Below are 24,951 nucleotides of genomic sequence, written 5' to 3'. Positions count from 1 at the left end.
TACAGTTCTGAGGAACCAGGATAAGTCAGGAGAAGACAGGCTGCAGTGTGAAGAACCCAAGATGGATAAGAAGTCTCGCCGGGCTAAAGACCTCGAGCAATCAGCTTCTCTCAAAGAACTGTTTGATTGTGAGTTGAGCCAGCAAGGCGGTTCGACAACGCTTGGCAGGAGATTGGAGCCAGCACCATTGAAGAAGCGCCTTCGACTACCAAGCAAGAAGAAGACTTCGTTAAGGCACTGTGGGCCTCATTAGCTGACTTAAAGGTTAGTGGAACTGAAACAGATTAATGTATGTTGCAAAGCCCCACTGGTGCTGTACTAAGCAAAATGCTGAAGATAGAGACTTGGTGGTATCTGAAAGTTCAGATGTGAATCCTGATGATATTTCCAAGGTTATGAGTGTAGGAAGATCTTCAAAGGCATCTAGAGCAAGTACAGTTTTGTGTGCTTCAAGCATATCAGCTATGCATGCTAAGGCGCAAACAGATTTGGCTACTATCTGTACACAACATGAGTGGTTAGAGAAAAGGTGTGTTTTAGAAGATATGGAAGCTGAAATGAAGAATCAGCCACTGAGGCCAGAAGCTGAAATGAAGAATCAGCCACTAAGACCAGAAGCTGAAATGAAGAATAAGCCACAAATGGCTAGTGAAGAACAAAAAAGCTTATTGAAGAGAGAAAAGACTGGAACTTGGTCAGCAATAAAATCAGAGGACACCAAGGCTTTACAAGCATATGCACTCATTCTAAGAGGATGTTGTAACACAATGGGAAGTCGTGTACATTTGCAAGAGCTGAATTTGCCTGCTAATTTGATGATTATTGTAAATAAATGACCTTATAAGATGAGGGAATTATGGAGAACCTAAAATGCAGAGCTTAAGGTGCTTTCTGGAAGGGACACCACTTGAGGGTGTTGTACAATTCTTGGAATGGCATGTATATGTTTACATTATACCAGTATTTAGAAATGTTAAGGATACTTCAATAGTTTCTAAAGATGTAAAGAAGTCTAAATCATCGTCTCAACAGAAACCAAAGGGAAGTACCTTTGTTACTGCTGCGTCAGATACAAGCACAAGAAAGAACAAGGAAACAATGGAAAAAGATCAGACTGTTCCTGAAAGATGTTTGTATTGCAAAGATAAACATGCTTTAAAAATTCATGTTTGGAGAAAAAGTCATATGATGAGAAATTAACCTTTTTAAAGAAGAATTGAATATGTTTTAGTTGCTTGTGTATAAAGGACACATCAGTGAAACTTGTAATAAGTGACTCACTTGTGATATATGTAGTTTAAAGCATCCCAAGTTACTGCATACTCAACAAAGTAAAGTTGAAAAGGATGTCAAACAATATGAATCCAAGGCTAAAGACAGTCAAAGAGAATGCCTCAGCTTCGAATCAGACAAACAGTCTTACTGCGGCTGGTGACAAAGCTCTCTCAATAATTCCTGTGCAGGTTAAAGCTAAAAGAAGAGGCTTCATACTGAAGACCTATGCATTTCTTGATCCAGGAAGAACTGCATCATTTTGTACTGTTGAATTAATGAATAAACTTAATCTTCATGGTAAAAGTTCACAAATCTTGTTGAAGACAATGAATGATGAAAGGAACATTGAAACTAATATCGTTTCAGGTTTAGAGACTGCTGGATTGAATAGTAATGAATTTTGCGATCTTCCAAGTGTATGTACTCAGAAGACTATGCTTGTGAATAAGGAGAATATTCCCTATCAGGATGATATCAAACAGTGGACTCATCTAAAAGATGTTTGCTTACCCAAGATTGATGCCAAAATCATGATGTTAATAGATGTACCAAAGGCTCTTGAACCTCTTGAAGTAATGAATCAAAATGATGGACTTTATGCCATGAGAAAGTTGATGATTAATGGACTATTAGGAGGAAAAATGAATAATGATCAGGAGTCATTGAACATGATGTCAACAGAATTTCAGTTATCAAACTTAATGATCTGTGGGAACAAGTTTAAAATTTATTTCCCTAAATGTCTCAAAGATGATCAAGAACCTTCAAGAAGGAGGATGAACAGTTTCTGGATTTAGTTTCAAATTCTGTTAAACATTTTGATGGTCATTACTGTATAGCATTACCTTTGAAGAAAAAAAATTGTATGCCAGACAATAAAATAATTGCACAACAGCGTATGCTGAATTTGAAGAGAAAATTCAAAAGAAATTCTTCCTTTCATTTGGAATATAGATGTTGGATACTGGGGATTTTGTTATTTGTTGAAATGAATTGAAAAGCATCGCAGAGTTCAACTTACTGAGGGATTTTAAGACATTGAAAAAATTGTCATGCTTGTTCACTTAATTTAATTAATTATAAATTTGGATAATGGTTGGTGAAAACTTGGTTTTCAGATTGGATGGAGCCCTGGTGTTCAGACTACAGTGGTTTTTGATGTACAGATGTTTGAAGGTGACAGAGAGTTTGGAAGCCCTGGTTTTTTTTAAAAATGGGGTCATTGCCTTAAGATGGAATATAAAGGCAAGAAACCCTCTTCTCAAAGCCACCATCTGTAGCATACTTCTCTTGCATGCACTCCTCCGTTTATACACTTATTAAGAGCAACAGTCATGGGAACATTACCATTTGTAGTTTCTCCTCCAAGATGCAGACCATTCCTGAGTTGAAAACATATCACTGTTGTTACTGGGTCTAAGCCATGTGACTCCTTCTGTCAATAGTATTGTAGAAGTACTTTCACCATAAGGTTTGCTGTGATTTATTAATGTGATTCACCAGCAATTTCTCAAGGGCATTTCAGGATGGATGATAAATGCTGGTCAGATACTGGCAATTGAATGAAAAGAAACATAGTAACAAGCAAGATAAAAGGAATAACATTGGAGCATTTGCTAGGCCAACAACATGTTTGTGTGTTGTGCTTCGGTGTTGATTTTTGGATTAGTCTAGTTGCGCAAATGTGTACTCGTGTGCTTTGAGTTACTAGTTAAATAATATGGAAATTATCTGCTGAAAATTTTTGTCTTGCAAGTATGCAGTAATTGGCTTTTGCTTAGCAATTGACTGGCTATATCAAGGCCTGGCATGAAGCACCAATAACAGTGGAAAGCCCTGCAAAAGGTAATGAACATAGCCCCAGCATGTCACAGACAAACCTCTCCTCACCATCAAGAAAATCTACATGGAACACTGCTGTCGGAGAGTAGCAGCAATTATCAAGGATCCACATCTCCCAGGACGTGCTCTGTTCTCACTGCTGCCATCAGGAAAGAGGTATTGGTGCCACAATACTTGTGCCACCAGGTTCACGAATAGTTGCTACCCCTCCACCACCAGACTCCAAAACATCAAACTCAATCAGAGACTCATTTAAGGACTCTTATTTTGTGCACTATTTACTTTTGAATATTTTTTGACTGTATTGCAGTTTGTTTACTTTTCCTTCTTGTTTGTATTTCTCTTTTGTATATATCTGAATACAGTTTTTCGTACAGTCCAGATAAGTGGAAATTCTGCCTGGCCTCAAAATAATCTCAAGGTTATATGTACTCTAACAATAAATCTGAATTTGAACTTTTAATAGGTTTGAGAAACCGTAAAGCAATGTTGATATTTTAACAAACTTTGTTTTCTTATTGCCTTTCATAGGATTCAGAAGGAGTGGATATTATGTTGGGTGTATGTGCAAATGGACTGCTCATCTACAAGGATCGTCTCAGAATTAACCGCTTTGCCTGGCCAAAGATTCTTAAAATCTCTTACAAACGAAGCAATTTCTATATTAAAATTCGTCCTGGAGAAGTAAGAATTTATCCAATATTGTAGTTAGCTTTAACATCAAGGTAAGGGCTCGTGGAATTATTATTGGGATCAGGTTGGAGACAAGTTAGCAAAGGATTGAAGCAGATTAATGTTCCAGTTAATTTGTCCATAATAGCAAACTGAATCAGATGGAGTGAAGTTAATTACCTTAATGGATTCTGTCAACAGAGAGGCACTTGTGCAGGATCTGTTTTGATATTCTCAGTGTAGAAGAGATCACACTAATATTGTGAACTTAAGTATTGTGCTGATTTAGTCGTTCTCTTACTACATTAGGGGAAGGAAAAGTAATTCTTCCCTCATATGGAAGACACCAAGGAATTGGTGTGGGTAGAAATATTGGCATGTTTTGATCATCCTATAAGTAGGTACCAAGGGAAGGCTAGGTAAAAGAAAGGATGTTGCAAGAGCAAAGAAACAACATCTCTAAGCATTTTTTTCTTTTTTAGCTTAAACAGTTGTACAATTATGTAATTGTGTTTATTTTTTTTTCCAGATGGAGCAATTTGAAAGTACTATTGGCTTCAAGTTGCCTAATCACAGAGCAGCAAAGAGATTGTGGAAAGTTTGTGTGGAGCACCACACTTTTTTCAGGTAAACTCTGGTGGGTGATGGATGAGCTCAGTGGTCTGAAAGCAAGAGGAGCCATTTTTATCAAATTTCAGTCATCAAAGGAATATTTTAAGAATGTAATTCCTAACTCAATAACAGTTTGCAACATTTAATATTTCCTAGATTGTTAGCACAATGCACTTTTGCAGGGAAGGCAATATTTATTATCCAAACCACTGAGGACCACTAATAACCATTAATTGTTTTGTCTTTTAATATTTAAATATGCATATGCCATATTGCTCCAGTAGAATTCTTTTTGATGCCCATCAACATATAGACAAAAATTACTGGAACTACTCAGCAGTTCACACAGCATCTATGAGGGGGAAAATAGCTGACATTTTGGACCAGTGATCTCTCATTGGAGCTGATGAACAAAAAGATAATAACTTGGAAATGTTAATCTCAAAAAAACTGCAGATGTTGAAAAACAAAAAATGCTGAAAATAGTTGGCAGATGAACTCAACTGTGGAATGTTTTGGTTTGTTACTCATGAAATGTAAACTCTCTGTCTCTCTCCAGATACTAACTGACCTTCTGAGTACTTACATCTTCTATAGTATTTCACTTTTCAGTATCTTGCATACTTTTTTAGACACTTGAACAACCCTCCAGCTTCAATTTGAATAGTCCAGCTAATAATTGAGTCACTAAGACTGAGACCTTAAGGGAGAGAACTTCAAAGGCAGCTCTCAATGCCATTTAGAAAAAAAAGCACAATATTTTTGAAATAGCTTGGTGTTCACATCTTCCTTTCACAGAACAAATGCACCCCACTCCCCTAAAGTCAGAAAGCTAGCCAAATCATTCCTGTCTAAAAACTGCAGAATTTTATATTTTCTTCTGGGAATCACCCACTTTTGTGTTACTTCCAAGTCTTTCACAGGAATGAAACATGGAGGTAGTTTGTGGCAGTATTCATAATTCGAAGAATCCTACAGCCTGTCCCAGTACTTGGGGGAAAAAAATCCTCAAAATTACAATTAGAGCAATAGTTATTTATTAAGTTGCTGAGAAATACAGAAACCTGTACATGCCGCTTAACATCTGTTTGGGCATCGTCCGACCACATATTCGTCTGTGGTCCCTTAAGGTTATAATAGAGTTCAGAAATCCTGATCAGAGAACGGGACCTAACTGGACGTATGCAACAACTTCCCACACACATCACATGGACCTCATGTCTTCTGGATGCAAAGGCTTATGTATTTAGGTACTTTACCTCGAAGTATACTATCAATTGTGGCTCCAAAATGCAGCAAAGCTAGTGATAGCAGCACCAAGAAACAAATGAGAAGTATCAATTTGGAAGTGAAACAAACGGTTATTAAACAGCATAAAGCTGGAAAAACAGTGAATATTATTGTTCATAATTCAGGCGTGTCACACTCGCCAATCACAACAATCCTCAAAAACAAAAAATAATTTCCAAGCTGTTAAAGGATCAGCTCCACTGAAAGTTACAAGGCTAACAAAAATGTGAAAGGGACCTACATCAAATATGGAGAAATTGCTAATGACGTGCATTGAGGACCAAACTCAAAGCGAGACCCCCCTCAGCACATTGATGCTCACTGCTAAAGCACCAAGCTTGTTCCAGAAGCTTAAGGAAAAAGCAGGATCAGACTGCGATATTGAGTTTAGTGCTAGCTCTGGGTGGTTCAGGCACTTCAAATGTTTTTCCACTGCATAATATGAAAGTGAGTGGTGAGTCTGGAAATGTTGATATGAAGGCAATTTGTTGAAATGTTAGATAAACTAATTGTAGTGAGAGGTTATTTGCCACAGCAAATTTTTAATATGGACGAAACCTCCTTATTCTGCAAGCGAATGTCTGAAAGGACCTTCGTCCACAAGGAGGCTAAGTCGATGCCAGTCTTTAAGGCTTTTAAAGACAGGGTGATGGTGTTGTTAGGAGGCAATGTTGCTGGCTAAAAGTTAAAGCCATTTCTTATTTGACAGAGTGAGAAACCCTCAAGAACATTAACAAACATACCTTGCTGGTTTATTACAGGAAGAATAAAAAGTCTTGAATTACATAGGTGCCCTTCTTGATTGCTAAGCCAGTGAAATGGAGAGGTACTGCTTGGAAGAAGGCATACCTTACAAGATTTTGCTAATTGTAGACAATGCACCAAGATATTCCCCTTTCATTGGTGACCTCCACCCCAACATCAAAGTGGTGTTCCTCCCACTAAACACCACCTCTTTAATCCAGCCAATGGACCAATGGGTTATTGCAGCATTCAAGGCCTTTGCTCAGGCTGTTGCTGCAACTGAAGACACTGGAAAGACTCTGATGCATTTCTGGAAGGAGTACATTTTCCACTGCATAAAGAACCTTGCTTGGGCCTGAGATGATGTGAACAGAGTGCATGAATGGCATATGGAAGAAAAATACTGAAGTGGTATGTAAGCGACTTTTAAGGGATTTGAAAAAGATGAGATTAACAGCTGTTGTCGACATGGTAAACAACAACTTGAACCTAGACATAGATGAGGACATTGAAGACTCCTAGAGGTGGTTCCTGAGGAACTAACAAAAGAAGAGTTGCTAGAGCAAGAGCGAATAGTTGAAGAGGCAAGGGAAAAGGAAACTGCAGAAGGAGAAGGGTTAGCCAAATTCTTTGTAGACCTTAACCGCTTACTGAAGACATGGACCCAAATACTGAATGCTTTTCACTGATAGAGAGGAATACTCATGCAGTGCTTGCTGCATATAAAGGAATTTATGAAGGAAAAAAAAGCAAATTTGGCAAACAGCACTTGACATATTCCTGAAGAAGCCAACACCTCCACAAAAAGAGCTTCAGCCAGGTCCTTCAGGCATTACAGAGTGACAGTTCATCACTGAAGGTTATTCAACCTGAAACTCTTCCAGTGGAACTCTGAGGAAGTTGAGAACAGTGATGTGGATGATCCTGATCCTCTTTGTTAAATTATGTATGACATAGGCTAATAAAGTATTTACATAGAAGTTTAAAAAGTGGTGTTATGAGCCCAGAGAGCCCCAAAACCCAGCACCAATAGATATTCACTAAGACAAATAGTTACTTAAACAAAAGTTGCTTTAAATTATCTTTAAACGTGAAAATAGAATCAAACTTTAACTTATTGCTATTGACTTACTTAACCTAACTTAACCCCCTTCTAATTCTAAGCGCACGTGTATGTAATGTGTGTGTGTGTGTAAGTTCAGAAAAGTTCTTTGGTTCACAGTCCAATCTTACTTCTCATTCCTCCAAGTTCACTGATTGCAGGCAATTCTTAAACGGTGCACAGAATTTAACATTTATAAAGTTCACACGGCTTTGGTGCTTGAAAGGTAAATGGTTACCACTCAGGAGGTTCTTGTCAGTTTTCAGAGAGATATTTGTTGTTCCAGGGCCTCCACAACTGCTTCCTTTTTAATCAGCCACTTCAGTGTCTTACTGACGAAACTTGCCCCATCAGGGTTCTCCAGATGATAACCTCTTTCTTTCAGGTCACCTCTTTCTTTCAGGTGCCTTTTTGTTTCTCTTATTCCAAGTGAAACATTAGACAGCCAGTACTCTCCTCTTGCATGAACCACAAGGGCTTTGACCAGGGCATCTTCCAAATGGGGCTGTCCACAAGCTTGCCAGCTTGTCTTGTTCCAGTCCCAGCTGCTGTTGCTGACTGTAACACTGTAGAAGTGATCTCTCACTCTCGCGCTCTCTCTCTCTCTCTCTCTCCCACCCTCTTTGCAAAACCACATGACCCTCTTAGAACAGCAAGTTCTCTTCCAGACAGATGGCAGCTCCGATAAGCTCTTTCATCTGTTGCCTTTTTGTAAACAACAATCCATTAGTGAAATCTCTTGGGCATTCTCCAAAGCTCTTGCAAAGACAGTTGGCCCCGACATGTCTAGCATGGGGCCAACTGTCCAGTATTTTCAATAAGATCTATTTTAAAGTGTTTGTATGTAACCTACTCTAATAAACCTTTCCCATTTTATCTCCCAAAAACATATCTATATGCTCTGTCACAGTGGGGAAAAAAATAAACAGTTTAATTTAGTGTAAGTTCAGTATACCACATACATTTGCTAAGTATATACAGCAATATGGTATTTGCACAATAAACACATTGCTTAATGCCCAATTTCACAAAACATATTGTGGGCATTAAACAGCACATATCTGTTTAAATGGATGTACATAGTTTCAGTATTGAATTTTTATAATCATCATTTAAAGGTTGTTGTCTCCTGAACAAATGCCAAAAAGTAAGTTCCTGACTTTGGGCTCCAAGTTCCGCTATAGTGGACGCACCCAGGCTCAATCACGGGAGGCAAGCATCCTTATCGACAGACCTGCACCATATTTTGAGCGCACTTCGAGTAAGCGAATGTCCAAAAGTCTTGACGGAGGTAGGTGGAAAATGAAGTATTTTCTGTTAAGTAATTTTCAGATATAAGAGAGCTCAGAGAATTGTTTTCCCAGAAGTTTTTAGTTGTAAATGGTCAAAACTTTCAAGCCTAAAACAACACCAACAGAATCTAACCTCAAGATTTAGCTTCAAGTTGCATACATATAAACCACCTTACAAAAAAATAGTGTATGATAAGTCAAAGTAAGGCAGTGTCTTTGGTTCATTGATTATTCAGGAATCAGATAGCAGAGGGGAAGAAGCTGTCCTTGTGCTGCTGAATGATCACCTGTAGGCTCCTGTTCCTTTTTCCTGATGGTAGCAGAATGAAGAGGGCATGGCCTGGGTGGTGGGGTCCTTGAGGATAGAGGCTGCTTTCTTAAGACACCCCTCTTGTAGATGTCCACGATGGAGTGAAGTCTGGTGCTCATAATGTTGCAGGCTGAATTAACAACCCTCTGGAGTTTTTTCCTATGCATTAGCACCTCCGTACTAGACAGTAGTGCAACCAGCCAGAATATTCTCCACACCTGGAGAGGTTTTTGAGAGTCTTCAGTGACAAACAGAATCTTCTCAAACACTTCAAAGTATAGCCGGTGGCAAGCTTTCTTTCTGATTGCACCAACGTGGAGGCTCCAGGACACCTCCTCAGAGATGTTGATACCCAGGAATTTTGAAGTTCTTGACCCTCTTCACTTTTGAGCCCTCATGAGGAGTGTATTGTGTTCTGACTTCCTCCTGAGTCCACAATCATCTCTTTGGTTTTGCTAACGTTGAGTGCAAGGATGTTGGTGTGACATTACTCAATGAGGTGATCTATCTCCCTGTATGCCTTCTCATTGCGGTTGTGATTCTGTCGACATCCGTGGTGTCATTGGCAAATTTGTAGATAGCATGGGTAATTGTGCCCAATCACACAGACATGGATGTATAGTGAGGAGAGCAGTGGGCTAAACGCGTTCTTCATAATCAGTGAGGAGAAGACATTGTTTGCAATTCGTACTGACTATGGTGTCTGAGGAAATCAAGGATCCAGTTGCAGTATCCAAAACAATATAGAGTACAACCCCGATTATTCAAAAAGGTCGGGACCGGTCTATGTTGGATAAATTTATTTTGGAGAACTGGTCTAATTTAAAAAAAAACAGCCCAGTAGCAACAGCAAATCACTTGTACCAATGTTTAAATAACAACAAACAACAACGGTAAGCTTTTTAAGCATTAAAATAATGTTTAATTCTCATCAAAAAATTGCTGGCTGCTGCTGATCATCAAGACTTCCCAACTGCCATTGATCCCTGTCACGTCCCCACCGCTGCTGTTGATTCCTGGGGAGGCTTCCCCGGCCAGTGGAACACCCACTGGCGAGTTGGTGGGCTCCCATCTCTCCAGTCACTGGATCTCCCAACGCCTGACTCCTTGCTCCAAATCCTCCCCTGCTAGGTCTGACACACAGAGAGGCACAGTGTGCATGTGAAATAGTAGTCTGAGGGGAGTTTTTGGAGTCAGTGTCGGGGAGCTATGGTTGCCGAAGTGGGGAGGGAATGCCACTGAGCCAGAGGTCCTGCCCCTCCCCAGGAAGCTGCTCTCCTTGATGATGCCGGAACAAGGGATTTTTCCGACTGCTTGCAGCTGGGAGACAGCAGCACTCAGTTGAGAGGGAAAATTGGAGAGAAAAGTCAATAAGGGAAGGTAAAGAAGAAATGGAAAGAGAGGGAAGGGAGTTACTTGAAACAAGGACAATTGTCCTAATTTCCTGGTGGGTGAATGTTTTTCAACATGTGAGGTCTGTTTGACTTTGAAATAATTTCAGATAAATGAGTTATACTGTACTTGTTAGTGAAGGAACTGCACTCTCAGCCTTCCGCACCCCCCCCTTCCTTTCTCAGTGATGACTCAACTATTTGCTGCATGCATCTTAAGTGGGATCACCTCACTAAATCTCCTGCCTATGGTGGTCTGCATCATGGATGCACCATAGTGAGTCTAATAGCAATTCCCGTCACTCAACACAGTTTCTTTGGTATACCACATCCTGCAAGAGGACCATAGAACTAACTGACATTTCCAAAGTTCAAATTTATTGTCAGAGTACAAACATGATATCACATATAACCCTGAGATTCATTTTTTTGCAGACCAGGCAGAATTTATACTTATTGGTAACTGTAAACTACTCAAAAAAAAATGCAAAAAAGAGATATGTAAACCAAGAAAGAAATGTAAACAAACCAATACAGCAAAAATATTCTGTAATAAATAATGTGTAAATTTAGAGTCCTTTAATGAAGCTTTGAGTCTGTTGTTTAAGAGTCAGATGGTGGAGGGGTAGCAACTGTTCCTGAACCTGGTGATACGAGTCTTGTGGCACCGATACCTTTTTCCTGATGACAGCAATGAGAACAGAGCATGTCCTGGATGTTATGGATCCTTGAAGCTTACTGCTGCTCTCCAACAGCAGCATTCCATGCAGATTTTCTCAGTCGTGGGGAGCATTTTGATTGTGATAAACTGGGCTGTGTCCACTACCTTTTGCAGACTTTCAAATACACAACTTTAGAAGTTTGCCAAGATTTCCAATGTTGTATCAATCCTCTGGAAACTTCTGAGGAAATTGAGGCGCTGACATGCTTTCTTCACAATGACATTCTTGTATTGGGTCCAGGAAAGGTCCTCCAAGATGGTAACTTTCAAGATCTTAAATTTGCTCACCCTCTCTACCTCTGATCCCCAATGATCACTTGAATGTACACCTCTGGTTTTCTCTTCCTAAAGTTTACAATCAGCTCTTTGGTTTGTAGTCATCTCAGACTACAGAGGAAAGAAAGATTTTATCTTGTCACACCTCAGCCTTTCCAGGCACAACATCAGCACCTGTACCTCAAACATTAATTCTAATACTTGTAAATATTTTGTTTCTGAAAACTGATGTTTTACTTTGGACCAGGAATAACATATTTTCATCAAGCCGTTGTATTTGAAGTGTCTTAAGCATTTATGACTATTATGAGCCAACAACCAATTTTTTTTTCTGACAGCACCAGTAGGTGGCATTAATGAAGTGGGTCTGCAGCAGGAACCATCCTATCTAGGTTCGACATCAGAGACCACTGCATCAGCAGCTGGTGTTATAACAGAAGCAGATGAAGGGTTGGCTGTAAAAGATATAACCACTTCCTTGAAAGCCTCACAACTGGAGCTTCCTGAGGAAGCAAAGGTACATTATTTTGATTAATAGTTTTTTAATAGATGGGACATTGTAATTGAAAATCTCATAAGACATATACTCTAAGATGCCTGTTCCCTCTTAGCTTCCAATTAATTTTTATCTCATTGGCAAGTAATATTTTTGTCATGAATTTCATGGGGGGAAAAAATAGAAAACGAATTGTACTAATATCTGGCCCTCGTAGAGAAAGAAATAGAGAAGTGAAGTTTTTCACCCAAAAAATGAGTTGTTTGCCTTTCCCCATTCTATGTATGTAAGGAAAGTATACGTTGTCTTCTGTACTAACAATAGTTATTCAAAAATAAGAAAATTGCAGTATTTCGAATAGGTTTGCTGGTTAAGCTGGAATAGATCACAAGAAGTTATAAAGTAATGAATAAATAGTCTGCAAGCAAATAATTGGTAAATAAAATATTAATGCTTTCAGATCTATTAAAATTATTCAGATAATAATTTCAGCTGTGCGCACAAGTCTATCTCCTGGATGTTTAGCTAGTCATGCAATAAAAATGATCTGAGTGTAAATATTGAAAATAAAAGGATGTGTTTAGTTCATTGTCCAGATACACAGATGGGCTGAGTTTCCCAAATATTGGAAAATATAGTTGGCAGAACACATCTTTCATTAACTTGCACAGTTTTGATCCATTTAAATTTATAGAAGAACAATCAGGTGTGTACTTCAACATGTCCAATAATTTGATTCTGGTCTTTTAATGGTTGTTACACTTGATCGATTCTGGATGTAGGCAGCATACATTACCTATAGTTGATTTGTTCTGTTATTTTCAAGTGAAATTTTTGTTGTAAAAATAGGTAACGTTAATATGGTACAGTAATGTAAAAAGACCATAAATTTTAAAAATATGCTTTAAAAAGTCAGTTTATTATGCACAAACTCATTTTTTGTTTTGAATTTCAAGTTGAGTCGATTAACAGGAGAGATGAGTAACCATGCTATAATTTCATGAAAATAATTGCAAATCGGCTGTTTTGTTTTTCCTGTGTTGTTGACCCTACTCATCTTGTAAAGGCTAATATCATTGGACTCCTTTCATTGAAATGTACAACACTTTCTGTATGTCTTTGTGACTAATATTTCTCTTTTTTTGTTTCCTTTGCCCTCTTCCTTCTGGAACATGAACATTTGTGCACTTTATGGGTTTAATTTAGTTCTATGATATTTGTTCACTATTTCCTACATATTCTAACTATTCCCTCTCTCCTAATCTGTTTCCGATTCCTGAGACAGATTTTTTCTCTGATATTTCAGAAGATGGTGCATTTTCAGCTGGTGAATTAGACCATGAGGAGACTGCTCTGTCTATTTCTTTCACTAACAGTTTATGCACAGCTCATCCAAAGAATGAGCAAGGATTAACCACTCATTATCCTGCTCCTGTATCTCCCACTCCACCTCAGTGTTCTAATCTTGCAGTGCAGGATCAGAAGGAAACAAAAATTGAATCCAGTTCTGCAAGAAAGACATTGGGTTTTGCATTTCTAAATCTATATAAATGCCTTCCTCCCAAATTTCCTTCATTGCTTGATGAGGATGGATATATCAGCTTTCCCAGCCTTCCTGACAATTGTGTTGCTTTGATTCCACTAAATGTTCAAAAGTATATTCCCATTAGATCTCCATCCTTCATTCCTTCCATCATCCTTATCTTTGTGCTGCTTTTGTCTGCATCTCAGTCTGTCCCTTTTTCACTTGCCCTTTGCCTTCCCCTTGCTATGTCTCTCTGTTACCTGGAGCCTAAAGCGACTTCATTATATGCCTCTTATGACAATGACCAGAGTGAGAGAGCACAGGAAGAGGAGGTGTGTAATTTTACCACTTAAAGTGTGGCATTTAACAAGTTTTTAATGTTAAGTTTTCTTTCAATCGTTTTACTTTGGAGCATGTGGTTATTACCATTTTAACCAGTGTCAAATCTTGGGTCTGAAATGTCTACCTATATTTGTTATTCACATGACTACAAATTTCTCTTCTAATTTTGTAGTTCTTGTATATAGACAGTTTTCAATAAACTTGGGAGAGGGGAACCTTCGCACCTTGTGGAAATTATATGATCAGAAAAAAATCCATCTGTTTTACTAAACTCGTGTGACTGTTGTTTTATATTTTTGCTTTATTTTAAAACAAAGAGCATTTGATGCAAAATCCATTCCACTTGTCTGTATTTTGTAGAACTGACATGTATGTTATAAAGTTGGTGATACTGTTTCAGTAACTATGCAGTTTTTATTTGTCACTTTCTATTTTCATATCTCCCCCCTCCCCTTAATTTTCTGCACTTCATTAGCCATTTTTGGGAGTTCATTTGGAACACTGCAACATCCCAGGTTGGCGACAATAAGATTATTTGGGACTAATCTAGTCCTTGACAGTGTCAATGTTGCATATGTGTTTCTATACAAAGCGTCATTTCCAAATAATTGGCTTCAAAATAGTCCCGCTGGCCCTGAATTTTCACATTATGTAAATTTCCTAATGTTCGCATATTTCTGTAAATCCTAAGCTTTTATTTGGTCAAAGTGAAGTAAGTGAAATCCAATCTTAACTTTGACACTAATTTTCTACACTCTCCAAACTTTTTAACTCTGATGTTTGCAGGTCCATGACCTATGCTCTGAAGATGTTCAGTGACATTGGCTCCACAGATGGGGACAGTTTTCCACACCTTGATGAAGGGCTCAAGCCCAAAACGTCGGTTGTGTTTTTATCTTTGCTATACAAAGGACACTGTTTAACCTGCTGAGTTTTTCCAGTATTGTGTTTTTTACTTTGCCTCCACAGTTTTCTGGGGTGAAAGTTCTAAATACTTGCAATTGTGTGAGAAAAGAAATTCTTTCTCATAACATTGAGGTAGAAGACCTCTCATTCTCAAATTATGCCTCAAGTTTGAGATGGCTCCTTCTTGTCTGTCTCTTGAGAAGCTTGCATAAGATCTCTCCTTGAACTTCTCAATTTCACTAAGCGTAGGCTTAACTTATGAAATCAACCATTCAACCTATTGAATCTTCTCTGCAGAACCTCCAATAATGGTGTCACCAGATCTATTGAAACTTCCCTTCTTTCATGTTCTAAACCCCTTGTTGTAATGAAGCTCAGTGTTCTGTTTGCCTTTCCTATTACTTGATCCACTTATATGTTCAAATCCTTTCATACCACAATACTGAGTAATCTTGATCCATGTAAATAATTTGCTATTTTCCCTTCCAAAGAGGAGGACTTCAAATTTTTGAACTCTTTATCTGACACCCTTTTGTATTCTTTATCAATGTTCCTTTGCAGAATCTTTGTGACCTTGTAACTTGATACCCTACTTATCTTTATATTGTGAGTAAATTTGGGTATGATGCACTTAATCCTTTCAGTCATACCACCAATATACAACATAAACAATCAATGTTCAAGCATTGACCCCTGTGAAGGATCCATGTGCTTAGCTACTACTGCTAATCTAAACATGAACTATTTATCATTGTTTTTGATAGTTAGCTCTATCCGTGCCAATATTTTATCCTCTACCCTACTCCTCTACTCTTGTGCAGTACGTTAATGTGTCACCTTTCTGAATCCTTCTGAGAATCCAAAAATATTGTAAATATCAGTTCCCTTTCACCATTCTTTATTTTGCATCTTAAAGAACTCCAATTTGACAAACATGATTTACCTTTCATAAAAAAATGTCTGATTTTTTTTGTATGTCTTACAATCAATACCTCAAGAATGGATTCCAGCATTTTCCTAATGATGGGTTTCAGGCCAACTGAGTTATAATTTCCTGCTTTGTCTTCAAATGTTATACATGTGCAGGTTTCTAATCCTCTGGAACTTCTGCAGAACCCAGGGAATTTTGGGACAGTACAATCCACTCATCTCCATTTCTGCAGTCACTTTCTTTAAGACTCTCCTATGCAGGCCATCAACTTTGGTGTCATTAGTTGGTCAAGCATTTACTTTAAATTCCCTCTTCCCCAAAACCCTTTGATTATCAATTATTGCGATTATTTTTGGGACCTAATCTAAAATTATTTATAATCTGCCAGTTCTCTAAAATGCTATCTTTTATATGTGAAACAATTAAAATTGCATCAGAAAAATGTTTAAAGCATTCCACCTTAATGATTGTACATGTCATGGAAGTTTGGGTAAAGGGTAGAACAGTAGAGGCAAGTGAAATAAGTGAACTATGTTTAAAATATCTTTTAATGTAATTGTTTCTTTATGAATATCTAAAGAATAATTTATTTTTGTAACTTGCTGAATGCATACAGACAGAACAGAACCAAACACCACGACAAGAACGAAAGGTTAAAACAACTTCATGTTCTTTCATTTCTTTTTCCAAGATATTGCCTTTGAATGTTTCAAGAGTGCCGTGTGAGATATGGTGTAGTTTTTGATTCTAGGATGTCTTAATTTTCCCTGTTTTAATGCCTGCATGTACTTTTAATTTTGATTTTATGTTGGATATTTCTTTCAATTTCACAGAATAAATCATTGAGCATAGAAGAACAAAATATTTATATCAGACATAGCAATTTAATGTTGGAGGTTGGTATAAAATAATTTGGACAAACTGATGCATTGCGCTGGATGTCGTTTCACTAGCAGGCTGTCACATTGAATTTTGCATGCAATGCATGAGAATGGAAATGCGTGCTACACCTCCTAAAGTCACATTTCTAGACTGCTGTGCTGGCACTAGTTTAGTATTTTAGCATGCAGTGGAGAGAGAAAGAAACAGAAGTATTTTACTGCAGTTATATTTGGATGAATCAGCACATTTACTAACCAGGAATACTGTATAAGAGTTATCAGACTAATTGATTGTTCTTGCATCATCTGGTAAAATGTTGCAGTTTTACATAACATGTATAATATCTACTAAATTAACCAGTCCAAGTTTCATACTGAATGTACTATTTCATACACCTTGTCTCACTGAATATCTTTAAATTTAAAAATGGTTACTTAGAGCATTTTTTTTCCAAAGAAAGCAAACATTACTAAAGTTTATAGCAAGCACAATGTCTACTAGACATGTGAATGTTTTTCTAAGAACACAGATTTATCTGAAATGATGTCCATTTCAGAGTTAAGTTGTTACTAAAAATTCGAAGACTCACATCTAATTATTGATGTCTAGTGTGAGAAAGCACCTCCAGTTTGGTGTTAATTTTAGTCAAATAATTCTAACAGTTTAATTACCACTCACAAAAAATTTGCTGGCTGCCTGGTATTAAGTATCCTTTTTTTCAGTGAGTCTTGGTATTCCTGTGCCTTATGTATTTGTATGTACTAATTTAGTTTTGATCTTTTGTGACTCATTTTATTGTGTACGTTTGCGGAAATTAGGACCTTGATAACACCCAGGAGGATCTATTGAAACATCAAGCTAGCATTAGTGAGCTAAAACGTAATTTCATGGAATCCACACCAGAACCACGTCCAAATGAATGGAAAAATCGGTTGATTAAACCCTTGTCACTGCAAACAGAAGGGGTATGTGTCGGAAGAAGAATTTCAGGATATAATTTGGGCTTGATCCTAAATTAAGAATGTTTACACTTGCTTGTAATTCTTCATCCATAATAGAGTAATCTAATAAATTATTTTTAATACTTGTATCATTGTCTGTACTTGGGTCCATTAACTAACTGATAATACAGCTTATTTACCAATCATTTCTCATTCATCTAATTATTTTTCAATGTTTTGTATTAATAATAAGAAAGCAGAATTACTAATAACTTAGAAATAAATATCACAATCTAACAGCAGTTATGGCTATTCAGTTACAAAATGATCAAAATTGGGAATTAAATATTTCTAGGATATTTCTCTTTTAGAAGAGAGCTCAGATTTAAAAGAATGAGATAAACAGAGAAGACTAGGATGAAGAATCAGTTTAGGCAGATCCAAGCAACATCCAGGGGCAGGAAAATTAGAAGTAGTTCTTTGGCGGGCCTAATCCAATTATCATGGAAGATTTTATCTCCAAATTGGGAGGACCAAATGCAAGGTGATTTTCCAGATCATTGTGTGAAAGAGCCAACTTGTGAAAAGAATAGTTTTAGATTCAAGGCTATGCCATGAGAACGTGTACAGTAATAATCTTGTAAAGGATCACAAGGGATATCAAAATGGGATTTTATTTTGAGATTATAAATAATTTGCTTCAGAGTCCATAACTATCCAGGGTTTTAGATCTAAACAAAGCAAGCTATAAAGTATTGGGTATAAATTTGCTTAAGTTTTCTACTTTAAAAGGGATGACAAATACATATCCATTTTATAAGATACAAACAACCTGCTTGGTCAAGCTATGCCCAAAGCGGAAAGATATACCTGTAATAAAGTATTGAATCAAAGGAAAATACATGTACTGGTGCCCAAAAGAACAGTAATACTGAGTATTGAGTAACGTTCAGAATTCTGAAACATGATACCAGAATAAAGGAAGAACATGTGAGTGATCTGAAGTAAAATATCAGATTATTTTTAAAATATCTATACTTGTGCAAAAAAAAAGCACAAGTTAACGTGGTTACCTTACAGGTTTAAAGAATTGTACTAGGGAAGAGGGAAATGTCAGAAGTTAAACACATTTTGTCTATTGTTGGATGGAGAAAAATAAAGCTTCCTGGAAATAGTGAGGAGTAACAAGTCTAAAGAGAACAAGGAGCTGAAATAAATGAGTATTAGTTATAAAAGTAACATTGAAGAAATGGTGACAAGGTTGGCATAGCAGTTACTGCAACCCATTTACAGCGCCAACGATCCGGACTGGGGTTTGAGTCCCGCACGGTCAATAAAGAGTTTGTACATTCTCCCTGTGTCTGCGAGGGATTTCTCTGGGGGCTCCAGTTTCTTCCCACTGTTCAAAATGTACTGGGGGTGTAGGTTAATGGGTGTAGTGTAAATTGGGTGGCATGGATCGTGGGCTGAAAATGCACAACACTTGAAGTGGACAGAAACCATAGAGAGTGGTGGATGCATTGCTGAGGTGGTAGAGGCTGGTATAATGGTGAAATTTAAAAAACTCTTAGATAGACACATGGATGTAAGAATAAAAAAAAAGCAGGTGTTATGGGTGGGTGTGTGGTTGGTAAGGATAAGACTGTTATGGAGTAGATTTATATGGGTCAAAACATGGGCTGAAGGGTCTGTACTGATTTGAAATGTACAGATGATAATCTGCATCTCAAGATTATAAAAGAGATAATAGAAACATTAGCTGTAGTCTTCAAAAAAAAGATTCTAAAACTATTCAGCAGATTGGAAGAGAAAATTTAACCCCATTGTATAAGGAAGGAAGGCAGTTGAGAGCAAATAGGGAAAACGCCACTTCACATCAAGCAACTGAAATGGGGGATGTTTGAAACCATTGTTAGCAGGACATTAAGAAAATATTAATTGTGAAGTCAGTATGGATTTATGAAAAGGAAATATTTGACAAATCTGGTCTTTTTGAAGTTGTCACTTGCACATAAACAATACAGCACGATGCAGCCCTTTTGGCCCTCAATGGCCCTATATATTCTTATTTTAAAAAATTCTAAACTCTTCCTACCCTGTAACCCTCAATTTTTATTTTGTCCATGTGCCTATTTAAGAGTCTCTTAAATTCCCTTAATATTTCAGCGTCCACCACCAGGTCCCCACAACTCTTGTTTATTAAAAAAAATAACTTCCCCCAATGTCTCCTCTAAACTTTCTTCCCTTCACTTTGTATATATCCTCTGGTGCTTGTTATTCCTGCTCTGGGGAAAAAGGTGCTGGCTGTCCACCTTATCTCTACCTCTCAGAATCTTGTAGACCTCTGTTAAGTCGCTTCTCATTCTTCTTGGCTCCAAATATAAAAGACCCAGCTCTGCTAACTTTGCCTCATAAGATTTGTTGTCCACTCCAGGCATTATCCTGGTAAATCTCCTCTGCATTCTCTCCATAGCTTATACATTCTTTCTATAATGAGGTGACCAGAACACAATGCTCTAAGTGTGGTGTCAAACAGAGATTTGTGGAGTTGCAACATGGCCTCCTGTCTCTTGACTTAATTTTCCTGACTAATGAATCCATAGGCCATCTTAACTATCCTATCTACTTATGCAACAACCTAAAGAGGAATCAAGTGTGTTTGGTGAATGTTGACTTTCAGAAAGCCCTGTATCATACCCTGTATGGGTTAGTATTTATTACTATATGATTACATAGGATTGGGGACAGTGTACCGATGTGAAATGGATAATGGATAGTAAAGCAGAGATGGAAGGGAGCGACCAGTTTCTAGGTGCTTCAGTGTAGGAGTGGGATTTTGAGGCTTTGGTGAACAGAGGCTGAGGGGAGACCACACTTGGAGTATCATGTTCAGTTCTGGTCACCTCATTGTAGAAAGCATGTGGAAGCCATGGTGAGGGTGCAGAGGAGATTTACTAGGATGTTACCTGGAATAGAAAATCAGTTTTCTGAGGCAAGGCTAGCAGAGCTGGGACTTTTCTTTTTCGATTGGGGAAGGATGAGAGGAGACTTAATAGAGGTGTACAAGATTGAGAGGCAAAGATAGTGTTGACAGCCTGTGCCTTTTTCTCAGGGCAGGAATAGCAAACACCAGAGGATGTATGTACAAAGTGAAGGGAAGGAAATTTAGGAGAGAGGAGGAGAAGGGGGAGGAACCTTCCAGGGACAAGCCATGGTGGTCAGGTCTCTGGCACAGAGTTTGATTTTGTGGCTAAGAAGGGAAGGGTTGAAAAGAGGTGAGCTATAAGAGGTGGGGGATTCCATAGGAAAACAGATGAGAGACTTTGTGTAAGAGACATGAGAATCCCAGGTAGTATGGTGCCTCCCTGGTGCCGGGTTCAATATATTTCAGATCAAGTTTACAGCATTCTCAGGAGGGAGGGTGAGCAGCCAGATATCATGGTCCATGGGACCAATGAATGGGTTGGAAGGGTGATGAGATCCTACAAGGAGAGTTCAGGGAGTGAGGCGCTAAATTAAAGGGTTGTGATCTCAGCATTGCTAACCATCCTTCATGCTCATGAGGTTAGAAATAGGATGATAATGCAGCTTATTGTGTGGCAAAAGAGACAGTGCGGGACGGAGGGCTTCAGGTTTCTGGATCACTGGGCTCTCTTCCAGGGAAGGTGGACCTGTTCCAACGGGATGGTTTGCATCTGAACTGCAGGGGACTATTATTTTTGTGAGGAGGTTTGCTAGTGCTCCTCTGGGGGGGGGTTAAATTAGATTTGCAGGGGGATGGAAACCAGAGCAGATAATGGAATGGAGGAGGGAAACAGTGTGAAGACTACATGTGAAGTCAGAAATCAAAGGGTTGTACATGGTGGAAATGTTCTCAGGTGCATCTTTTTTTATGCAAGGAGCATTGTAGGAAAGGCAGTAGATCTTAGAGCATGGATTGGGATGTGGAATTATTACATTATGGCCATTATTGAAACTTGATTGCAGGACTGGAAGCTTGTTTCAGACACAATGGAGTGTGAGGGTTAAAAGGAGTGAAGCCAAATTTGGAGTATTGTGTGCAATTTTGGTTACCTCACAATAGAAAAGACATCCCTGAGATTGAAACAGAGCAGAGAAGATTCACTAGGATGTTGCCCGGACTTCAGGAACAGAGTTACAGGGAAAGATTAAACAGGTTAAGACTTTGTGTCCTTGCATGTATAAGAATGGGGGTGGGGGGGGTGATTTCATAGAGGTATGCAAAGTTATGAGGGGTAAATTCAACTAGGCTTTTTGCACTGAGATACAAACCAGAGGATGTGGTTAAGGATGAAAGGGAAAAAGATTAGGGAGGACTTTAGGGGGTACCTCCACACAGAGGGAGTATGGAATGAGCAGCCATCTGAAGTGAATGTGGGCTCAATTTTAACATTTAAGAAAAATTTGGACAGGTCCATGGATAGAAAGGGTATGGAGGGCTCTGGACTGGGTGCAGGTCCGTGGGACTAGGCTGAATAATATTTTGGCACTGACAAGAAAGGCCTGTTTTCTGTTCTGTATTGTTTTATAGTTCTCGTAAACAGTGTAGGAGAAAGCCTGACGAATTTCAGGTTAGAATAAACCTGACGAATTTCAGGTTGGAAGGCTATAGGGAGTGAGATACTACAGATATTGATGCTCTGGATGAGGGGACAATGGGTATTCCATCCAAACTTGCTTGTGAAGCAATGATAGCAATGTAAATTGCGAGGAGTATGCTGAGAAGCTTCAAAGAGATAATGACAGGTCAAGTGAATAGGTGAAGATTTGGAAAATTGAATGTAATGTGGAAAAATGTGAGCTCATCCACTTTGTTGGAAAATAAGCAGTACAACTCCGCTTATTTAAAATTGTCAGGACCTGGCCTATGTCGGATAAACACTTTTTTTTTGGAGAACTGGTCATTTTAAAACTTCCCAGTAGCAACAGCAAATCATGTATAAATGTTTAAACAGCAACAAACAACAAGGGAAGGCCGCCAATCTCCGAGACCTCCCAACCACTGCTGCCGATTCCCGATACATCTGCTCTGCTGCCACCGATCCCCGAAGAGGCTTCCCAGGCCGGTGGAACATTCACTTGTAAGTCAGCATGCTCCTGTCTCCTCAGGGGCTCGTTCCAGCAGGGGCTGTTCTGACTTTGTGTCTGCCACACCAGCAACTCATCGGGCCACGTCGGCGCTGCTCAGGGTGGCGGCAGCTCAGTGCAGGATCAATGGCTGTCTTTGTTACCCATAACCCCCCCCCCCCCCATGCAGCTGGGACTGCTCTGCCAGGGAAATGCGAATGCTTGTCTTGCTCCTGCCCAGGAGAGCACTCTCCTCTGATGCCATGACAAGGGATTCTTCTGACCACTTGCAGCTGGGAGACAGTGGCATGCAATTTGAGAGGGAGAATAGGAGAGAAAAATCAATAGGTGTAGGTAAAGAAGAAATGAAACGAGGACAATCATTGTTCTAATTTCATGTCAAGTGATGTTTTTTTTCAATTGGAGATCAGTTCTGCTCCGAAAAAAATTTTGGGTAATGAAGATTTCTGATTGATTTTTGATTGCTTCAGATATCTTCACTTATCCAAAATTTTTCAGAAGCAAACAAGTGCCACTTCTGGGTCCAATAAAATATCTGATAAATGAGGATTTGTGATAATCAGAGTTGTACTGTATTTAAATTGAGAAGTTATTCACGCAGGTGGCAGTGCATCTTTGGCATTCTTTAACCTAGAAGCCTCTGGAGTCTCAGTTGCTGAGTATATTCAAGATAGCATATTTTTATTTCTGAATGTTATGGGAATTGAGTGGAGTTAGTAAATGGATGAGGCAAAAGATCAGTCATGATCTTATTGAATGCCAATAGAGGGATAAATTGTCAATTCTGGTTTGCAGTTGGGTTTTAATATTTAATTAGTGAAAAACATCAAGTTTCTATTTTTGTACAGATACTTAAAAGTCCTTAAGAATCTTAAATTTCACTCTTTCATCTTACAGAATTCCCATATCCCCTGTTGCCAGAGACAGGCCGAGCTTGATGCATTCATCAGATTGCGTGTAGGTTCTCATTTGTCAGTTAAATCCAGTATTATTCTTCTGCCAAGAAATAAATAGATTTATTTATTCCATGCTGGTACAAGCTAGATTTATCTGGCTTTAATGTAAATTGTTTTGCTTAACTGCCCTGATTTATGTCGGTCAAAAAGCTAATAGGCAGATCCAATAAGTATTCAAGAAAGCAAATGATGTTTTGGGCTTCAGAGTATAGAGGTTGGTGTTTAAAAATAGGAATGTTTTGATGCAATTACACAGGGTCTTGGTTATATCTTAGTCTATTGTCTCCATCTTTGTTCCACAATTTATTTTGTTTGACTGCCCACTTCATCCTTCCTAATAACTGAAACTACTTGTCTGCAACTTTGATGTAGTTTTTGACCATGAACTAATGTTTGGACAACAAAATTTCTACCATGACTTGAGATTTATTTCCATCTTCTTGATACCTCTTGATCGTGTCCTTCACCTCATCTGAAATTCTCCTAAACTTTGTTTCCTTCAAATATCTTATTTCAGTGCTTGACCAGCCTCTTGTTCCACTTTATGAATTTGGAATGGAACTTAGTTCTTTGAGCTGTTAAATAATGCACCAACAGTATTTTTTGACCAGCCCATTTGATTAAAAACTCTTGAGTTTAAAACGATCTTATGGAAGAAATGAGTGGGTCAAGCAGCATCTGTGTGAGGGAAAAAGAATGATCAACGTTTTGTGTCTTGAGTTCTGACCCAAAACATTGGCCATTTTTCCCTCCCACAATTGCTTTTTTTTTTAAATTTTATTTTTTCAATAGCCAAATGTAAAATACAGGAATCAAATATTAGTATCAAATCTATTTTACATGATGGTATAAAACCCCAACCCTGTTCCCCTAAACAAAACCCCAAGAAAAGAAAAAGAACGAAATAAAAAGCAAAGAAAAAGAAAGAGAAGGAAAAACAAGAATAGAAACCCAGTTGCCAGAGGACACCCTTCACCACGTGGTTCTGACCATTTGTATTTTTTAATACTTCCAAGGAGGTTAATGATATTCAAAGTTTAGGGAAAATATTTATAAATTTATTCCCGCAATGTGTAAATACAGGTGCCAAATTTTCAAAATTACATCATATTTATTTCTCAGTTTGTAAGTAATCTTCTCAAGAAGAATGTAGTTATGCATTTCTGTGTTCCATCGCTCCATACCCAGGTGGGTATCTGATTTCCATGTTACTGCTATATCTTTTCTTGCTACTGCCAAAGAAATATTTACAAATTCTTTTTGATATATAGATATGTGGTCTTATCCCTTCTATATTGCCTCATAAAAATAACATTGGGTTTTGTCAGAATTTAAT

The 24,951-nt window shown here is 38.2% G+C and overlaps 1 protein-coding gene across 18 annotated transcripts in view; it reads left to right on the top strand.

Moving 5' to 3' along the window:
* LOC138736875 (protein 4.1-like) overlaps positions 1-24,951 on the top strand; it is a 297,080-nt gene that overhangs the window by 258,622 nt on the left and 13,507 nt on the right. For 10 of the 18 annotated variants that reach the window (XM_069887003.1, XM_069887002.1, XM_069887005.1 and 7 more), the window contains 7 exons: positions 3,649-3,801; positions 4,319-4,416; positions 8,656-8,828; positions 11,866-12,044; positions 16,561-16,623; positions 17,428-17,574; positions 23,557-23,616. In XM_069887003.1, the coding sequence (XP_069743104.1) occupies positions 3,649-3,801; positions 4,319-4,416; positions 8,656-8,828; positions 11,866-12,044; positions 16,561-16,623; positions 17,428-17,574; positions 23,557-23,616 (873 nt within the window). Of the gene's footprint in view, positions 1-3,648; positions 3,802-4,318; positions 4,417-8,655; positions 8,829-11,865; positions 12,045-16,343; positions 16,380-16,560; positions 16,624-17,427; positions 17,575-23,556; positions 23,617-24,951 lie in introns of all 18 variants that reach the window. The other 8 variants (XM_069887008.1, XM_069887019.1, XM_069887012.1 and 5 more) reach the window with 4 other exon arrangements.

The sequence above is a fragment of the Narcine bancroftii genome, chromosome 6 (genome assembly GCF_036971445.1).
Source record: "Narcine bancroftii isolate sNarBan1 chromosome 6, sNarBan1.hap1, whole genome shotgun sequence".
Taxonomy (NCBI): Eukaryota; Metazoa; Chordata; class Chondrichthyes; order Torpediniformes; family Narcinidae; genus Narcine; species Narcine bancroftii.
The sequence above is the reverse complement of the archived record's forward strand: the minus strand, read 5'-3'. Positions and strand labels throughout refer to the sequence as shown.